This window comes from Triticum aestivum, chromosome 3D (genome assembly GCF_018294505.1).
Source record: "Triticum aestivum cultivar Chinese Spring chromosome 3D, IWGSC CS RefSeq v2.1, whole genome shotgun sequence".
Classification (NCBI taxonomy): domain Eukaryota; kingdom Viridiplantae; phylum Streptophyta; class Magnoliopsida; order Poales; family Poaceae; genus Triticum; species Triticum aestivum.
Genome location: NC_057802.1, coordinates 529,400,991 through 529,421,077, shown reverse-complemented (window position 1 = coordinate 529,421,077; position 20,087 = coordinate 529,400,991). Strand labels below are relative to the sequence as shown.

Sequence of the window (20,087 nt, the reverse complement as noted above, 5' to 3'; positions counted from 1 at the left end):
TGACTAGTACGTACGTGATGGATCTCTACTTCTCTACTCTCTACTACTTATAAAAAACAAATATGATCATTTCTAAACCATCTCACAAAAAGTACATAGATCCATTACCACCGCATGATTAAAGCCCACTAAACTCAATCTAACGGTTAGCCATAAATCTAATCCATTATCTGTGTGCACTTAGCAATTTTAGTTGGCTGACCGTACTCCACCGGAGAGCGAAACTCCACGCGTGATCAATTGGAAAACTATAATCACGGGGGCATTCTGTTAGGAAACCAATTACACATGCATCCATCCTATGAGGAGACTATCACGGGCACATCTAAATAAATTTAGGAAACTAATCGCGAGTTGTCTGCTGCAACTACGCACGCGTGCCACGGCGGGGGACGCACAGAAGGAGGTTCGGCTTCCTCGGGGCACGCACGTGCCGTCGCCGCCATCATCTTCTGCTTGGAGGCCAGGACGCTCTTCTGCCGCGACTGCGACGACTCCATCCACGTCCAGGCATCGGCATGCTCTCCGGCAACCATCGGCATCCGCGCCGACTTCAGCTCCATCCGTAGCACCCACGCCGAAAACCCACCCACCACCGATGCCCTCCAACTCCAAGCCGACGTCCCCAGGGCGGCACTGATCTCGGCCGCGATGCAGGAGTTGTCATCATCGCCGTTCCTGCCATCATCCGGCTGGGCCGTCGAGGACCCCCTGCAGTTCTCCGTACGTACACCGTCGAGGGCACCGAAGGTGTATCACAAATCAATCAGGTGAACCTTGCACTTTTGGCACTTGGTGGTGGGTCAGATCTTTTTGGTCTGCAATTTGATCGACAAACCAATCCTCCTCTGATGCATACTAGAAACAGTTTTGGGGACATGAAGAAATTGCTATTCCGGAGTTTAATTAATCATTTGATAATTCCTTTGGGAAATACATGTGATCTAAGCACTAAAATCATTCCAATTATATACATATAGGAGGAGTTCAGACTGATTGAAAGAGTGTGTTTATTCAGACATGCATAGTTAAAGAGTTAATTACGCTATTAGTACACAAACTTGCATGGTGCGTACAAATTCATACATAAAGTTGAAAAATGACACAAATTAAGCCTACAACTTGTGTTTGAGGTACATTTATATACATTTCCGTCCGTGACAGTTAACTCACTGCTAACTTTGCCTACGTGACACACCAGCGAGGCCAGGCCCGCACTCTCTTATTTATGGGTCCCACCTATAAGTGAGAAAGAGAAAGAAAAAAGAATAATGTAGCACTGTTGCTGCCTAAACTCGATCTCAAAAGCTCCCGCATAGGGGGTGTTGCACAAGCCAATGAGCCGCTTTCTGTTTGCTTAGTTGCATTTAGATACACATGTTTATATATCTTAGGAAAGGTCTGGAACAAGAGATTTTCACATTCTATTATTTGAACCGGCAGAATTGTTTTATCTACGTTCAAGAATTTGTTTCTTTGTATTCTACTATTGAACGAGTCTGAACCATCTGAATACTTTTTTTTGTAAACCGGGGTAAAAACCAGGGCACTGAATAAGCCATACGCGTGCAGATAAATTATAATAAAAATTAGTCCACATGGATTTTGATACGATCCTAAGTCGTTACAGTAATCGCCTTCAGGTTTGGCCCAATAACCATCACACCCAAGATACCGTATTATTGTCTAAAAAAATTATTTATAGAAAATATTTTCTAAAAAATAATAATTATAGAAACTGGTGGTATTTGATCTCTTTTTATTTAGTGCCTAGAAACAAGTTGATTGACCAGTAGACCGGCGGTCTGACCGGTAAAAATCTGAACCGAAAGGCTAGTCGGCTCGGTTTCCAAAATTATGGGAGAAGAAACGAAAAGCTCTGGAAGTGATATAGACATAGGTACCTACTTCTACTTCTCACGTCGGCTGCAGTTGCTGCGCAATTTTATTTTTCTATTTATTCTTCTTTTGCAACTTACAGGTCGGACCCACAAATAAGAGAGTGCGGGCCCGGCCTCGCTGGCATGCCACGTAGGCAAAGTTAACTGAGAGTTAACATCCACTAACGAAAATGTATTTAAATGTACCCCAAACACAAGTTATAGGGCTAATTTGTGTCATTTTACAACTTTATGTATGAATTTGTACGCACCGTGCAAGTTTATGTATTAATAGTGTAATTAACTCATAGTTAAAATAAGGTCCATATTTAGCCCAAGATAGATTTAGAATTTGACCACCTGCTTAAGAGGTTGGTTGAGAAATTTGAATTCACAATCCCTCATAAAGTGTGTGTTCAGTGGGTGCATGTGCACTACAGACTAGATAAGAATCGTTGGGCTTCAAGCAATATAGAGTTCTAGGTTTGGGATTATCTTAGGTTGCCAATGGCTGTACTGAAAATGTCTAATTACATATGAAACGTACATAAGAACTGTACAGCTGTCTTATCTTACAAATTAGGATCAAAGGGATACTGAACAAGTGAAGATGCAGAGTCTCTGTTTCCCAAGATCACATCTCATGTTCATGCCGGCTTCCTTAGGCTTTACTTCCTACCACCAGATGCATTAAACTGGACCGTACCAAGAGGTAACGCCATCACCTTGTTTAGAATGGGGGAGACTTATTTGTGCTGTTTAGAATTGCCTTATTTGTGCTATTTGGTCAGTGTATGTTTTACGTATGATGTCGCTTAGAGGTGGGTTCACCCTGCCTAGGCACTAGCTCCAAGGATAGCTTGGAAATAAAAAAAACATGATTCATTCTTAGAGAAAACTTTGTACGCAGACTTCATGTGCTCATGTGTCATTTTAACGTAATTGCGTAGCAATCCAGTAAATTATGTAAGTTTCAGTACAAGGCAAGATATTTGTAGATGTACTACTATTTTAGTTACATGATTCTATTATACATCTAAAAAAGGTCACATGATTCTCTAACTGTTGTTGGAGAACATCTCTCGCTGTTCTATAAAGGTGTGCAATCTCTACTGCTTTTCAAGAAAGAGAATTTTACTAAGCAGAAGGATCCAGTGAAGAAACTAATCCTGCTGAGTTTCAATAAATAGATCCTTCCAAGGATCTGTTCTAATACACCTGCCGTATATTGTTACAGAGAAATCATATAAACTGGATTCAGTCGGGCTTATTTTGTTTCATTACAATGTAAGTTCTTTTATTTCTTCATGCACATTTCATTAAGAACTTACTTAGTGTGTGATTTATGCTCCTGCTTTACATAGCTATCCCAGTATCAAGAAATATGTTGCAGCATTTCAGATATCAAATCCTTTCCTATGTGGTGTAAACATTTGGAGGTATGATTACTTTCTAATGTTTTTTGTAGGATAATAACGATGCATGCAGGGGAGGTTGAATTAGTCTACAATACTTTGATGTCTATTGAGCTGGCGGAACATCAAAGATATTTCCTTCCACAGTTTGAAGAATGTTGTTTCATAGTGCACGATAGGCATGATTCAGTAACAGTGCAACTTCAATTAGTTTGGACCCATCCTTTACCAAAGATCATACCTTGATATTACTCTCTCTATTTTCTCCTTTTTATCCCATGCATTTTTAACTGAAATAATGAAATAATTATATACCATTGCATCATAACAACAAGGTTACTAGACTTGTGTGAATAGTCAAGAAAGCTCCAGCTAGCAATTCTTTTCCTATGCTATGAATTTATAATGCACATGAAAAAGGAAATACGTATACCTTTCGCTATTTTGGCACATACATTTATTCTTATTTACTTGTGCAATTTCGAATGATCCAACATATCTGCAGTCATCAAACTTTCAGACATACTGTTTAAGGCTTTATTTGCAGGTTATTTGCACCACTTACCTTTCTTTGTCTGCGCACCTCTTTCCTCCGATAATAATAGTGAACAACTTTTTTTCTGAATCAAGTATTGCACTGTCACAAATGTATGCTGAAGCTACTCCTTACAGCAAGGAAAAAGAGGATGAATGCTTTATATCTTCACCAGTTTTGTAGCATGTTCCAAATAGTTGGCTCTTTCATATGGAAATTCTGAAACTAAATGAGTTGGCCTGGAAGGCTTGCTTTTGACATAAGCATTCTGTTTATTTTTGAACGGGTAAAACCCTTTCCAACATGGATTGTATCATACATAATGAAGCAGCTTTGTATCAATATACCCCACATTAATTAGTGTGATCAATAAATTATATTTTTTTGAGGTAGATGCATACAGTATCTGTCAAAGAATGTTGGTTGTGACTCAGCTGGGGGGCGTTGCTTGAAGGTAAACACAGGAGATTTATGCATTCTTATTTGAGGTTTCATCATGTTGTTGTAATTTAGAAGCTGACATGCCTGAAAGCTCGATAATGTTAAGGTTGACAAACACTCTACTTTTACTTTTCTTTCCGTCTTTATTTTTCTTGATATCTCATTTCAGTTTCTGTATGTACAGACTGTCTTATAGCGTTGTAAGTTAGTCTGGTTGCCGACGCGTAAACATATACAAAACCGGATAAATACTTTGTGTCATGATTATTATTGGATTTCTTTTAGCCCTTTTACATTTCAGTTAGTTATTGTAAAGCATATTCTATTTCTGCACATATAGAAGTCATTGTAGTCATATATCATCTTCAATTTCGTATTATCCATAATAGGTAGCTATATAATTTTGTACGTACACATAACCAAAAGGTATATATAATTTTGATCTGAATTAGTACTAACATATATTTTGCTATGCAGATGTAGAATTGGCTTTTGTAGAATGAAAAAAGATTCAAGAGGTATGCATCTTGAACAAAGTAATTGAACCCTGCGGCAGTTTATATTTGTTTTTCTGGCTACATTCAAAGAGAAGACTGCACTACATACCTATATTAATGCATTATTAAATAATTACTGATTTTATTTATATGAGTATTTTTCCTGCGCAGTGGTAAAGTGGCTGCGTGGTGACCATGAGGTCACGAGTTCAAGTCCTGGAAGCAGCCCCTTACAGAAATGTAGCGAAAGGCTGCATACAATACACCCAAAGTGGTTGGACCCTTCCCGGACCCTGCGCAAGCAGGAGCTACCTGCACTAGGCTGCCCTTTATTTTTATTTTTCCTGCGATTACTCTATGCAGCAACATAACCACAGTGGTGTCTCACTTTTGCAAATACAATTTGAGCGACATCAAACATTGTGTGTCCATTTGATTTATATATTTTTGCAATATTTATTTTTATTTTATACTATGTGAATTTCACCTGGTTTATGTTTGAGACGTGCGTTGCAGGTGCACGTTTACTAGTTACTGAAAAGAAATAGACATCGGAGTGTGTGGCCTCTCCAGCCACAAACCTCGTCGAGTTTCCGAGCAGTTTGCGCCGATAATTTGACGGATCTTCGGCGCCACTACATTTGAACTGAATTTATTGGGTATATCGAGACAGTCGACCAGAAAAAAAGATGCGTGCGACGTGGGGTTCACTGTACCCGCAGGCAGGCAGAATCGACACCGCAACCTCCGTTCCCTGGCTTGTCGATCCGTTCATAGATCACATCATCGCAATACTACCAAACCCGTGCTACGCTTCCCTAAAAAAAAAAAAACCGTGCTACGCTGTCTGACGTGTTTATGTGGCGATACAACACACTCTTTGATGTGATCCTCTCTTGTTTTGGGACGATAGCACTTGTGGCTGATGGGCTCTGGGTTTGCTAGTCATGAGCATTTAATTCAGGGGCGAAAGGAAAATTGGAATGAGGTTTGTCTTTCATGCCTCATGGTCATGCCCTCATTTCTCCTACAGGGAAAAGAAAATTATTCTTCTTATGTGCAGAAAGGAAAACTCCTGACACAGATAGTACTCCCTTCATTCCATAATATAGTGCGTCCGCGCTTGCCAAAATCTAAGTTTGATCATAAATTTAGTCAACAAGACCAACTGCGACGCTCAAACTTAGATCTCAAGAAACGCGGGCGCACTACATTATTGAATGGAGTGAGTAGTAGTTTCGGACTGTCTCTAACGGATCGCAGTAATCCTCACTCTGAAGTTTGTATTCTCCTTAAGAAGCTAATAATAGAAAGATAATATCCTTTCGAGGGGTGTTTACATTTTAGAACACACAAGTTCAGCTAGCCTAGCTTGCTTCCACTCGCTGCCTCGTTGGCGTGTCAGGGTCTCATCTCATGGACGGGTCGAAATCGCCAGAGCGCCATATAGATATACTTACTTAACAAAGCCATGCATTACTCTACATATATGCTTGATGTTCTCGCTGCAAAGCGACACCCAACTTTGCCAGGCACGCAAAGGCTAGTTAACTCCTCTGCCATGCTTTGGAGCTCCGGAGACCGGCAAAAGAAGGCGAATTTTGTATGGGGGGATGTCGCCGCCTGCCCCGTCGAACACCTGTCATGCATCTCGTCTCGCGGCATCTTTCTTTGACAAAAGGAAACCGAGACACGGTGCTCGCCAATTGGTTTACAGCTCCGTGTTTGAATCATCCCCAGATCTGGTTTACAGCTACGGATGTGTGGGTAGAGTGTGTGATGGCAATGTCTTGTCCCAACCATCCCCCTAACCCCTCCTATTATCTTTTACTAGTTTATTATTTATAAATAAATAAACAAGCACCGATCCGGTCCGGTTCGAGGCAAAGCTGAGATTGTATTTGACGAGTCATCGTGCATGCATGCATGCAGTGCAGCTCATTACTGAAAGCCTGAAAACTGGACCGTTTGTCCGGCGCTGCATCAGCAGTGGTTGCAGGCTGCGAAGTGATTATGATTTCTGAACAAACAAACGCAAACGAACGAAGGGATCATTGAGCGAACGAACGAATGAGGCGTGAGATAAGTCTGGTCTATGTCAGGCGACGAGTTTAAAACGATGCTCTGTACGGAACCCGCCGTGAAGAACAAACAAAAGACGAACCTGCTGCTCTGGCTTATTAGTGTAATCCTGAACTCTCCATTTGTCAATGATTGCCTCGGGTTCCGCTTGAGGCGATCTTGAATTCTTGATCAGCTGCAGCGACGTACAGACAAGACGGCGAATTGGGAGGCGACCAGTGGCGCGCGGGCTGATCAGTCCAGGTTTGCTATCTCTACGCCATGTGGGATTATCCTCCGTGACAGGCCTGGAGCAGCAGGACCGACTGACTTAGCAACCCCGACCCGAGAAAACATATTCAGGCGCAGGCGCAGGCGCGGCGCCCGGTCAAGATCTAATCTAACCACCGCCAGCGATCGATCGTCGTTCGATTGCATCTCCAACTCGGAGCCGCGTCATCGGCGGACGCCTCCCGTCAGACCCCACCGATCGGATCGTATCATATTAGCTCTATCATATCATATCATATCAGTAGCGATCCATTGCTATGGAGGAATTTGTTTTAAAATCTCTTCTCGCAAGTTTTACTTGCATAAGTAAATATTTTCCGACAGCAGCGGGGGCTGGATCTAATCTCCACTCAGCTCGTCATCTTACGCCCGCGCAGTACAACTCATCACAGCACAGCTTGCTCATCACACGGTGATGGCTTTGTTGAGCTGACCTTTTTCTGACGGAGCAGCTTTACTTGATTAGTACTAGTAGTTGGTGAAAGGGGCAGCACGCACGCACGCACCAGCGAGCGATCCACTGGCGGTGGATCGACGTGGAGAAAAGAAAGCTGCCTGCCCGATCGATCGATCGCCTTTTACCGGTGTCTTTCACACACACTCGCAGGCAGGCAGGCAGGCAGACAGACATCTCGGTAACATGGGCTCCAATCATTGAGGTAACATAATTATTGGTTAGTACTCCTACTAGTAATAACAACCTCAGAGCATGACGGCATGAGAGAGAGAGAGAGAGAGAGAGTGGTAGGTGCGTGGGGTTAAACAGGGGAGTATGACGACTAGGGTGGCAGAGGTAGTACTAGTAGAGACAAGTGACAATGGACAGGGATATTATTGGGACTTGTTTCACTGAAGGAGGCCATGGCGGTGTAGACGGTAGGGTCCGTCTACGCTAGGCGAGGGCATCACCAATCAATCAGGAGGGGTGGTAAAGAGAGACTGATCTTGATCAGTACGTGTTCAGTTACCCAACCGAGCGACACTGTTACGGTGAGCACGTACTACTACGCAGAACATGCAAAGGCAGGCGGGGGAGCACAGGCACAGTACGTGCGAGGACCGGTCCACGACGTGCAGTCAAACCCGTTTATATTCTTACTGTCCTTGCAGAGAGAGAGAGAACTTGAGACTTGTGTGAGCGAATGTCTCGCCGGACAACCCTGCCACGAAACTCGGTTAAAAAAGGAGATTCTCTAGCCAGCTGCACCTCACTTCACTCTGTTTGAAGGGAGAGAGGGGTTTGGTGGAATTGTTCGATGTATTGCTTGAGCCTCGTGGGCATATATATAGGAGTACATGATCTATTTGAAGTACAAGACAAGTCAGAATATTTCCTAGTCTAACCTATGTTTCCAATCTAATCAATATACTCAACATCCCCGCAGTCACAACGGTAGCGACGCAGACGGTGAGACTGGAGAAGAATCCGAAGGCACGTCGACGGACACCCCCCACAGTCGTAACGGTCGATGCATCGCGAAGTCGTGGCTGGAGTGAAAACCGACGAGGTTGCTCAAGCAAGGCGGTAGCCCTTTGTGGCGTTTGTCGAGGTAGCCGAGAGCGTAGGTGGTATAGCCGTAGTCGAGGTAGCCATGCGAAGAACACCGTGGTCGGTGTCGAGTTGGGGGTCGCCGGTGTCGAGGTAGTCGCCATGGAGCCACGAAAGAAGAGCAGCTGCGGCGGCGGCCTAAGGAGGCGGCGGCGGCGGCTAGAGAAGGAGCGCGGCGGCGGTGCTCGAAGTAGACGATAATGAACCCGACAGCGTGATGAAGGCCGGCGCGGACGGTGACGTTCCCGCGCCAAGGGAGGTGGCGCGGCGCATATCACGTGGAAGTCGCCGCGCGTGGACGACGGTGGACCGCGGGCTGAAGCGTTATAGCCCGAAGGGGCGACACAACGGCGGCGGGCTGGTCGGGGCGACGGCACGAAAGACCTCAGGGCGGTTGCATGGATCGCGTGCCACGCTCGCTACGGCTCGACGGGGCGACGCAGCGGCGGCGCGAGAGTCGGTGCAGCCTTGGGGACGGTCTGAAGCGGACGGCCTCGATGCGGCGGTTGACCGCGAGCCACGGCAGTACGGCCCGAAGGGGCGACGCAGCGGCAACGCGCGATATGGTGCAACCACGGGAACAGCCTCAGGACGGTGACGGGAACCACGTACCGCGACGCTATGGCCCGAAGGGGCGACGCAGTGGCGGCACGGATCTGTACAGCCACGGGAACCATGGGGCGGCGGTGCATCGGCCCGACGGCCGATGCAGCTGCAGCCCATAGCTCGATCAGTAAAAGATGCGTTGTAACCGATGACGATCTTTACGAAACCTGACGATGAAGGAACCCGGCGCCGTGCGCTCCGTCGCCGGACGTAGCAGGAGCGTGCAACCCAACACTGACACAAGAGTTAGCAGGAGATCGATTGCGTGTGTAGCATGCATGTGAAGTAGCGGCAACCACGCCGGCGCGGGACGCATGCGCTGGCCTTGGCCGCGCGAGAGTTGGCGCAGGCTGCGATCCAACGTCGGAGTAGCTGCACAGATGAACGACGGCAGACGGGCGACTCAATCCAATCTTAGATCGGAGAATCAAAAAAGATCACCGATCAATTGATCGGCGAGAGAGAAAAAACCCCAATCAACGAATTGATAGAAGGACTTTTTAGCGCAACCGATCAACGTAATCGGCGGACGAACCCTAGGTACGGGCGGCGCGGCCCCCGGTGGTGATCATGGAGATCGACCGCCCCGGGGGCGGCGCGGTGCGGAAGCGAGAGAGGGGTTTGGTGGAATTATTCGATGTATTGCTTGAGCCTCGTGGGCATATATATATGAGTACATGATCTACTTAAAGTACAAGACAAGTCAGAATATTTCCTAGTCTAACATATGTTTCCAATCTAATCAATATATTCAACACACTCGATAGTTTATTTTTTTCCCTCTCTTGCATTACAGAAACATTACGTCACCGTCACGGGCACACACCACTAGCACCGGCACTAGCACCACCGTCGCCGCGGGATCGCACGAGCGGCCAGCGCGATGTGTGGGTGCACAGTCGCCGGACGGCCACGGCCATCGCCACCGGAGGGGGAAGGCAACGGCACGCTTTGTCCGGTCTCTCTACCCCCGGGGCCGGCGACGTGACGTGACGACGCGCGCGCGTGCGGTGCGGTGCGTTGCTCTCCGGTCTACACTACCAGTAGGTATAGACGTACAGTCTACCGACGGAGGCAGCAGGCAGGCATCGCCCGCCGCGAGATTTTCGTAGCTCCCCGCGGCAGATTTTCTCCCGGAAAGAAAGGTACCCCTCGCCCTACGCCGGTGTGCGCCCGCTCGCCCGCCAGACGCGTCCAGTCGGTCGACCCCGCCTTGGCCTTGACCCGCCCGCCCGTCGTCGTCCTTCTCGGGTTCGTTCGACTTCGTTCGTGTGAAATCTAGACAAGCAAAGACGTACGTACGCACGCATGCATGCATCGAGATGCTGCTCTTGGAAACCTGGTCGAGACACGACTCGAGAGGTCCTTCTTGACGACTGTCGACCCAGCACCAGCAGTGCCCCGGTCAGTCACCAGGCTTGCAATCCTGCGCCAGTTTCGGGCCATCTGCGCGCCACTAACACACCTCCTCGTCAGGTTTGTACGTATAATACTGTTAGTGTACGATGGAGTAGTCGTTGGGTTAGGTGTCAGGCCAATTACACCGTGCGATCCTAAACGGACGTCCGCTTTGTCCGGATTTTGTCTGTTTGGGTACGGCAATAGGGTCGTGTTCGGGCAGTTTCTGGGATGCGGTGGCCGTGCGCCCAACGCATGGACGCATCCTGTCCGCATACCATTTTCTTTGCAAGCCTTTAACTTTTTTCTTCATTCATTTTTTGGTAGATGGGAATACATCACCAAATTTTAACTAGAAAAAAAAGACCAAAGAAAACAAGAACCACAAGAATACATTTTAGAAGATATCCAACTTCCATAACTGCTTCTGTAAGATGGATTAGTGCCTTCTCGATGCATTCATTGTTAATCTGTGGAGGAGCCGCCTCCATCTTGCGTGTTTCTTTCTTCTTCTTCGAGCCTAAAGAAATAGAGGTTGCTTCCTCGCATCTAGTCTTGTGTCTAGCCTCTAATCTAGCAACAAGTGCACTTGTCTCATCTACAACCTCTATGCTAGCTAAAAGTGCACGAACATCTACTAAATTGCGCTCTATCAATATATCGATGTACTCTTCTTCCCAATACCAAAACTTGCATCCATTCTACATAACAAAATTTGAAGTTAGCACAACTAGTCAAATCTAGAGCACAAACCGAAGCTAAAAAGAGCACATACCCCATCGTTTAAGCACTTGATGAACACCCATCCGGGATGTTCCGGCGTTGTAGACACGCGGCGCACGACCTTCTTTGGGCAGTGGTCGCACTTAATGAGCGGCAACGGTGCACCAACGAGCTTTTGGGCTAGCACCGAGCCCAGCCGCCCGCCATTCGTGTATCTGCCGGCGGACCACCGACGGTGTAGATCCGAGCGGCTAGAGGAGGAGCCACTGCCTGCATGTGGCCTTGCGGCCCTGCCAGGGCCTTCCGGCCCGGTGCCCGGCCAGTCCATGGCGCGGCGCGGCCTCCCACAGCCAGGCGAGCTCAAGACCGACCGGATCCGCCCCAAATCCGGCCGGCGGGTGCGCAAGTCAGGTGGCCGTGGTTGGGTGCCGAGGGGAAGGGGCTGGGCGAGCGCGCGTCCGAGCTGCACAGCTACAATGGCAGCGGCGGCGGCGGCGAGGGAAGAGTGGGGAAGGGTGGAGAAGAATGGAAGGCGTGCGGCCGGAGGGAGGGAGTGAGCGGATAGAAAAAGGCGCCCCTGTGCCACCGACAGGCGGGTCAGGGGAGGACACGCGCAGACGGCCTACGCGTCCGCGTGCTGTCCGTTTCTCCCAAAAGCGGCGCAAATTTGGGCCGGGGATGGGTCGAAAGCGGACAGAAAACGGACAAAAGTCCGTTTGCGCCCGCGCGCTGGGCCGTCTGGTTCATCCGTTTTATCCCGAACAAACGCGTGCGGATAGGACGGAGTCGCGCCGTGGAGTTGGCCTCACTGCCCGTGGCGCTTGGCCGCATGCATCCGTGCGCGTGCGTCACTGCCGGGCTCTGCACTCTCTTGAGGGGCATAACGGCATTTTAGCGCGCAGGTGACAAGATCAGACGGTCCACAGTGGATCACGCACCTGCAACAAACCTACAGCAAGACTACAGAGCAGGGTGCATGGCATGTCATGGCATGCATTCCTTCCTTCAAGCCGTAGTTTGTGGACTCGACAGTTGCTGCTCACAGAGCTGCAGGGTTTACCCCTGTGTCTGTGCCCGATCCACAGTCGACGGCAAACCGCATGTGCTCACAGAGGCGCGCACTGTGGCCTGCCCGATACTACGTGCTTGAATGAAGACTGATGTAAAGCTAAAAGCTCGTGGCGATGCCGCTGCCTGCCTGCCGCCGGAGCACTGGCGCACTGCGAGTGTTGGATAGTACCATGAACATGAAGAACATATATTCCACGGGGTGAGGCCCACGGGATCTCTGCCGCGGCATGCGAGAATGTGAGACCCGTGTTCACATGATCATTCTCCACTGATCGCCGCACTGCATGCTGGACTTGTGTACGTATAACAAACATTTTTTTTACCGGGTATAACCCCTTTTCATTAACTGAATAACGAAAATACAAAGTTCCAGATCAGAAACTAAAAGGAGTCGGGAAAGGGAAAAGCGAGTTCAACGTATCACTGGAAAACCCATCACAGAACTCGCCTACGAGACACCTGCTGTGGGACGAAAACCCGGCGACACCTAAATCTCACATACAAATACTCCAGCAGCAACTTCACAAAACATCCAAACAGACCACATGCTCACGCAGGAGCAGAATAGATCAACACATCCATAGCAAAAGGAGGCATCTCGAAGTGACGCCAGGTGGGTCGGGGGGCGAAGAGCGTACGTATAACAAACATGGAGCTGGTGTTCATCATTAACAGCCGCACAGTCTCAAGGAACACAAATATGCTTGTGTTCACTACTAGTAACAGCCGCACGCCCATCAGGAGTGAAAAGATGTATCGCATAAATGTAGATTACTAACTGTTGGTCACTGCGATCATTTGGTACAGCAATCTAAACGGTCTCTGTGACACTTTAAACATGATGATGGAAAATCGTTCGGAAACGGCGGCCCTTTCAGACGACGAACTCGTGGAAACGCAAGCAAAACTACATCCCATGTATGTATCAAAGCTCGCTGTCGTCGCTCTCCGCGGCGGCGCCAGCAGATGTCTTCCCATTGACGGCGATGAGCTCCGTGTCGAAAACCAGAGTTGCACCGCCTATCATCAGAGTTCAAAACTGCTAGTCAGCATTGTTTGGATCATATGATGCAGGCAACAGACTTGCTGGAATGGCAATAAAAAAGTTGATGATCTAAACAGTACATGAGATATGGTTTCATCACAAGGACCATATCAAGCAAACATACAAATAACAAGCCATACCTGGAATCTTTGGTGGGGATCCTCGCTCGCCGTAACCCATCTTTGCGGGTATTCTTAGCTTCCGCTTTTCGCCGACACACATAACTAGTAAGAGCATCTTCAGCCGCGCCCCCAACAGACCCTCCTGAGGCCATTTTTCCGCATCGGCGTCCAAAAATCGGCCCAGTTGCGCCCTCAGGAGTCTGTTTTTTGCCGGTTTGAATCGAAACTGGTGCCGGCGGACTCAGGCCGAACCCGGCGCGCTGGGGGGCGCCGGGGCGAGCGATTTTGGCGTGAAAGAGCCGCGGGCCCGCCGAGTCAGCGATGCGCGCCTTGTCTTCCCTCGGAACGCCTCGGTTTCCCACGGGAATCAATGGCAAGGCTGCCGCCGGTCAGCCTTGCCATTGATTCCTCACGGGCGGCGCGGCGACGCCTCCACTCCCGCCACGCGTACACACGGCACGGGGCTATAAAACCAGCGCCTCCCCCTCGCCTCTGGCCACACCAGCCCGAGCCCAAACCCGCCGCCGAGCTCTGCCTCTCTCCCCGCCCGCCGGTGTTCATCCCCTTCCCTCTCTCCCCAAGCCCAAAGCGGTGGCCGCGACGAGGGAGGGGTCACCGTCCTCGACGACAGTGACGAAGACGCGTCGCCGCCACCGGTCCGCCAGGGCGACGCGGGGCAGGGGTCCAGCAGGGGCGGCCGCGTCAAGAAGGAGAAGGCCGATGACGACGACGAGGATGGCGGCGACGTCGGCGACTTCGCCGCGCTCAGCGGCTTCTTCGCCCCTTAGTTGTTTTTGTAATAACTTATGTAACGTCGAACATGTCGAATATATGTCAAGTTTGCCAAACTTTAGCCGAACGTTTTGTCCAATTTGCCGAACTTTGCCAAATTCCATTTAAAAAAGACCCGTGGCTGGGGGCGACGCGGGGGCCGACGGCTTGGAACCCGCTCGCCCCCACACCGATTTTAGCGCCAGCTCGCCCCATGCCGATTTTAGCGCCGGCTCGCCCCCAGGCGGCGATTTTACGCGCCCCTTGGAGGCCAACGGCCGAAGATGCTCTAAACCTTGGTCCCAACCTACACACAGACGGAAACAATAATGTGGGTTGGCGCCATTGCTAAGGTTTCTATAAGAACAATATAGGCCGTTTCTCCACGTTTCTTTTTTATAACATGCTTGTTGCCTGTACAATATGGACAACAGATAAACCAATAATCGCATGCTGCTCCAGGAAAAGAGAATAACCTTTTATCACCTGCCCATTCCCAAGAGTGAATTCGAAGGGATCACCTCTGTCTGTAACGCCCACGATGCGGCTATATCTCCCACGTGTCGAGGCACGACTTAGAGGCATAACCGCATAGTGGTTTTCTCGCAAGAAGGGTCATCTTCACACAATCCCATGTAATGAACAAGAATGGGATAAAGAGTTGGCTTACAATCGCCACTTCACACAATACATGAATAAATATCATACATCATCCAAAATACAATCATATAGACCGACTACGGTCAAAATCCAGATGAAAATAACACAACCCCAAATGCTAGATCCCCGATCGTCCCAACTGGGCTCCACTACTGATCCTCAGGAAAAGACACATAGTAACGACCACGTTCCTCGTCGAACTCCCACTTGAGATCGACGCCATCATCTGCACTGGCATCGTCGGCACCTGCAACTGTTTTGGTAGAATCTGTGAGTCACGGGGACTCAGCAATCTCACACCCGCGAGATCAAGACTATTTAAGCTTATAGGAAAAGGAGGTGTAATGAGGTGGAGCTGCAGCGGCAATAAGCATATATGGTGGCTAACTTGCGCAAATGAGAGCGAGAAGAGAAGCAATGGAACGGTCGTCATCTAGCAATGACCAAGAAGGGATCCTGAACACCTACTTACGTCAAACATAACTCAGACCGTGTTCACTTCCCGGACTCCGCCGAGAAGAGACCATCACGGCTACACACACAGTTGATGTATTTTAATTGGGGTCAAGTGACAAGTTATCTACACCGGACATTAACAAATTCCCATCTGCCTCATAACCGTGGGCACGGCTTTCGAAAGATAATACCCTGCAGGGGTGTCCCAACATAGCCCATCATAAGCTCTCACGGTCAACGAAGGATAAACCTTCTTCCGGAAAGACCCGATCAGTCTCGGAATCCCGGTTTACAAGACATTTCGACAATGGTAAAACAAGACCAGCAAAGCCACCCGAATGTGCCGACAAAGGAGCTGCAAATATCTTGTTCTCAGGGCACACCGGATGAGACATCCGACGAGTAAAACCAGACCTCGAGTTTCCAAGAGGGGGCCCCGCAGTCTGCTCAGTTCGGACCAACACTCGAAGGAGCACTGGCCCGGGGGGGGGGGGTTAAAATAAAGATGACCCTCGGGCTCGCGAAAGCCCGGGGAAAAAAGGCTTAGGTGGCAAATGGTAAAACCAAGGTTGGGCCTTGCTGGAGGAGTTTTATTCAAGGCGAACTGTCAAGGGGGTCCCATAAATCACCCGACCGCGTAAGGAACGCAAACTCAAGGAACATAATCCCGGTATAACAGTAACTAGGGCGGCAAGAGTGGAACAAAACACCTGGCATAAGGCCGAGCCTTCCACCCTTTACCAAAATATATATAGATGCAATAATTAAATCAGAGATATTGTGATATCCCAACATATCCATGTTCCAACATGAAACAAACTTCAACTTCACCTGCAACTAGCAACGCTATAAGAGGGGCTGAGCAAAAGCGGTAACTTAGCCAAACAACGGTTTGCTAGGAAAGGATGGTTAGGGGCTGACATGGCAAAATGGGTGACATGATATAGCAAGTGATAGGTAGCGGAGCATGGCAATAGAGCGGACAACTAGCAAAGCAAAGATAGAAGTGATTTCGAGGGGTGGTCATCTTGCCTGCAAGGTTCTCAGAGTTGTCGAAAGCTTGATCCTCGTAAGCGTACTCGACAGGTTCCTCGTTCACGAACTCGTCTCCCGGCTCTACCCAAGACAAGAACACAAACAAACGGAACCACAATCAACCACGAGAAATGCACAAGCAACATGATGCAAAACATGTATGATATGCGAGATATGATATGCGATGCATATGCGTGCTTCGGAAGGAAAATGATGAACATGACAGTAACTTGGCAAACCAAGCATGCCACTGGAAATATGAGATGATTTCGGTCGAAATCGATATAAAGATCACCGGAATCGGATGCACGGTTTGCAAATGGCAAGCAAAACAAGAATGACACGAATCTGCGATTAACAGCATGATAGCACTTAGAATGCAACAAGCAACAAAACTACAGCACTCCAACATAGCAACAAGGCACATGGCAGTAATCTACAGGAGATGCTTGACAAAAGATGAACACTGAGCTACGGCTAGATCACAACATATCAAGCTCAAACAAGCATGGAAAAAGTGCAAAAGATAACAGGTTCATAGACTTAGTGAAAAACTGGACATGGCAGAAAACTGCATCAGGTAGCAATGTTCAGAGCATGAAATCAACATGCTACAGGAACTTAACATAGAAAAACAAGGCATGGAAGTGTTCTACTAAATGCACATGACAAAAGTCTCTTAGTGACCATAAGCCAAAAAGGACCAGAAGATATGATGGCAAGCATGTAAACATAGCAAGTTTCGTTATCAGGTTTCAGACTTGGCAGAAAACAGAGCATGGCAGAAATAATAATATGTAGGCCTCTTTATGAGCTTGATGCACTCACTAAAGAGCAATGCATGACAAACCAAGCACACCTACAGCAAGATGGCATGTTTATGAAGCTATCCATGGCAAGAACAATAGCATAGCATGTATGGATAAACTACAACAAGCTTGGCAAAATGGCATATCATGTTAAGAATCTGCCAGAAATATTTTATAGCAAAAGTAGAGCAAGATTGAGTCATGCTATGGCACTCCATAATTGCAAACAATTGCAGGAATGGATCAATTACAACTATAGATACAAAACATCCTTAATGAACATCTCCAAAATATGCATGGATCTCTCTGTAGCATCAAATTTACATGGCAACAAAATAACAGCAGACAAGGACTTAGAGAAATCACCAAGTCCCTGATATCAGAAACATTACGGGGCCTACTTTGCATGCTTGTGCTAGTCACCACAGAGATCACAAAAATACATGGCATACACCCTTGGAAAGATGGCATGGCATACTTCAAAACACATGTAGAGCTCATGCCCATAAGATGCACAGAATAAATGATACAAAAATGATAAATCTCCAAGTTCTGTTAAGAACCAGAGAATAACAACAACTAGCCCTCTTCCAACAGAGATTGGCGCATCAAGATGGCCTCTAATGAACATGGTGCAATTGAACAAAATGAAGAGCATCACGAGGCGAACAATTTGACATATTACACGCGCAAATCAGAGCTACATGCAAGGAGTTATGGCATCACGAACAAGTGCACATGCTGTTGAAATTTGAGGACTTATTGAAATTAGGGGGGCTCGGGGAAAAAGTCAACGGGGACTATACCGATCTGGATCGGGCCGGATTCGCTCGAGCTCGGGCTCGGTGGTGCGCCTCGCCGGCGGAGGGGAAGGAGAGGAGGCGAGGTGGCGGCGCCGGCGGAGGAGAGGGAGGCCGGAGGGCGGCGGTCGCCGGCGGAGGGAGGAGGGCGCCGGCTGGCGCGACGGGGCCGGCCGGCGGGGAGGGGCGCGCTGGGCGCGGAGGCGGGCGGAGGCGCGGGCCCGCGGGGGCCGGCTGCGGGCTCTCCGGGCGGCGGCGGTACGGGCGGCGGCGGAGTGACGTGGCGGCATGGGATTGGCCGCGGGGGCGGTGGCGATTTCGTCCGGCCGGAGCTGACGTGTCCGGCGCGGCACGGAGGGATTTTCTAGGGTTTGGACTGCGGTTGTATTTCGGGATGCCCACATATTTATAGGTAGAGGGAGCTAGGAGACTCCAAATGAGGTGCGGTTTTCGCCCACACGATCGTGATCGAACGACCTAGAGCATGGAAGAGAGTTTGGTGGGTTTTGGGCTGGTTTTTGAGGGGGTTTTTGCTGGACACTCAAATGGACTTGACGGATGCCCGGTTAACCGTTGGAGTACCAAACGACCTTCAAATGGAACGAAACTTGACCGGTGGTCTCCGGGTGGTATATTAAGGCCACTTGACAAGCCTCGGTCCATTCCGAGAAAGTTTGACACCCGCACACGAAAGAAAACAAGAGGGATGCGCCGGAGGAGATAGGATCGCCGGATTGCAAAACGGACAACGGGGAAAATGCTCGGATGCATGAGACGAACACGTATGCGAGTGCAATGCACATGATGACATGATATGAAAATGCATGACATGACAAAAACACAAAACGAAAGACAAAAACCCGACCACGGAGGAAATAACATAGCACATAGCCGAAAATGGCAAGAGTCGGAGTTACAAATATGGCAAGTTACATCCGGGGTGTTACACTGTCATAGCTAGAGTCAAATACTGATCCATCAGTGAGTGTCCCCTGCACGCAGCATAGTCAAGCTTTCAACTGAATGACAAAACTGTGGAGACAAATCGCTACAGGAAAAGCATCAAAGAGTTTCTTTGAGGCAAACATGACCAACTAACCTGGTAAACAACGCAATAAAGGCCATAAATTACTAGGGTCACTCTGACATGATGTTTCTCACTTTCTGTGCAAGGCATCTCAACTGATTCATGTTAAGAGACATCGCGTTAAATAGCTATCACAATTGATTCATTATAAAGTTGCTGCACAAATGAGAGTATGTATCGTACATTTGGACCATGTTGTTCATAAAGTCATTGGAAGGAACAGCAGGAAGGTTACAGTAAGGGAAACTCAGTGGCCCTTGCTTTTGAGACTTGGAATTGTAGCACAGTCAAAAGGCCTGGAGGAGATTAACCGAGAATTCGCCACAGATGCTGAGAGAATGGATTTCAGGAATGATGATTATGTTCAAGAGCAGATAGACTATGGAGAAGACATGGTGGAGAGTACACAAGTCATACAGGATAGAGTGTTGAAGGAATATGGCAACTATTTAGAGGAAGTTCTGGATTCCCAACCTGAAAAAGTCGCCAGTAAAGTGGGCATTGTGACTGATGCAAGACAGGTAAATAGGCAAGTCCTAGGGGAAAAACTTAAAGATGTGAACAAAGGCAAAGATGGGGTGGTAGATGGGAAAGAAGGAGGACTCAGAGAGATATTGGCGATATGCATACAATGGATAAAGCTGTAGGAAGGGTGAAAGTCAGAAACCTGGAGACTGCCCCAGGTATGAAAACTCAATCTTCTTCTATAGAAACTGAATTTTCTAGTTCTAGTCTACCTACTGTTTTGGATACTGCCCATGGAAAGTTAGTGCAGATAGCTGCTGGTCTAGGGTTTAAATTAGGAGGAGATGATGTAGAGATAGTAAATAATGTC

The 20,087-nt window shown here is 48.2% G+C and overlaps 1 protein-coding gene across 1 annotated transcript; it reads right to left on the bottom strand.

Moving 5' to 3' along the window:
* Positions 1 to 13,314: 13,314 nt before the first annotated feature.
* Positions 13,315 to 19,368, bottom strand: LOC123076450 (peptidyl-prolyl cis-trans isomerase FKBP15-2-like). Its single transcript, XM_044498693.1, has 6 exons — positions 19,327 to 19,368; positions 19,115 to 19,157; positions 14,882 to 14,932; positions 14,700 to 14,712; positions 13,653 to 13,744; positions 13,315 to 13,487 (listed from the first exon to the last, which is right to left on the bottom strand). Exons 1-6 carry the CDS (start codon positions 19,366 to 19,368, stop codon positions 13,393 to 13,395), a joined length of 336 nt encoding a protein of 111 aa, XP_044354628.1. The 3' UTR covers positions 13,315 to 13,392.
* Between the last annotated feature and the right edge of the window lie 719 nt (positions 19,369 to 20,087).

Bases quoted from the DNA above. Each gene is read 5' to 3' on its own strand.
- LOC123076450 (XM_044498693.1), bottom strand. From the start codon at position 19,368: ATGTCTCTTAACATGAATCAGTTGAGATGCCTTGCACAGAAA. The intron at 19,158-19,326 runs GTGAGAAACATC...TGCTGCGTGCAG, and splicing joins TGAGATGCCTTGCACAGAAA to GGGACACTCACTGATGGATC. The intron at 13,488-13,652 runs GTATGGCTTGTT...CTCTGATGATAG, and splicing joins ATCCCCACCAAAGATTCCAG to GCGGTGCAACTCTGGTTTTC.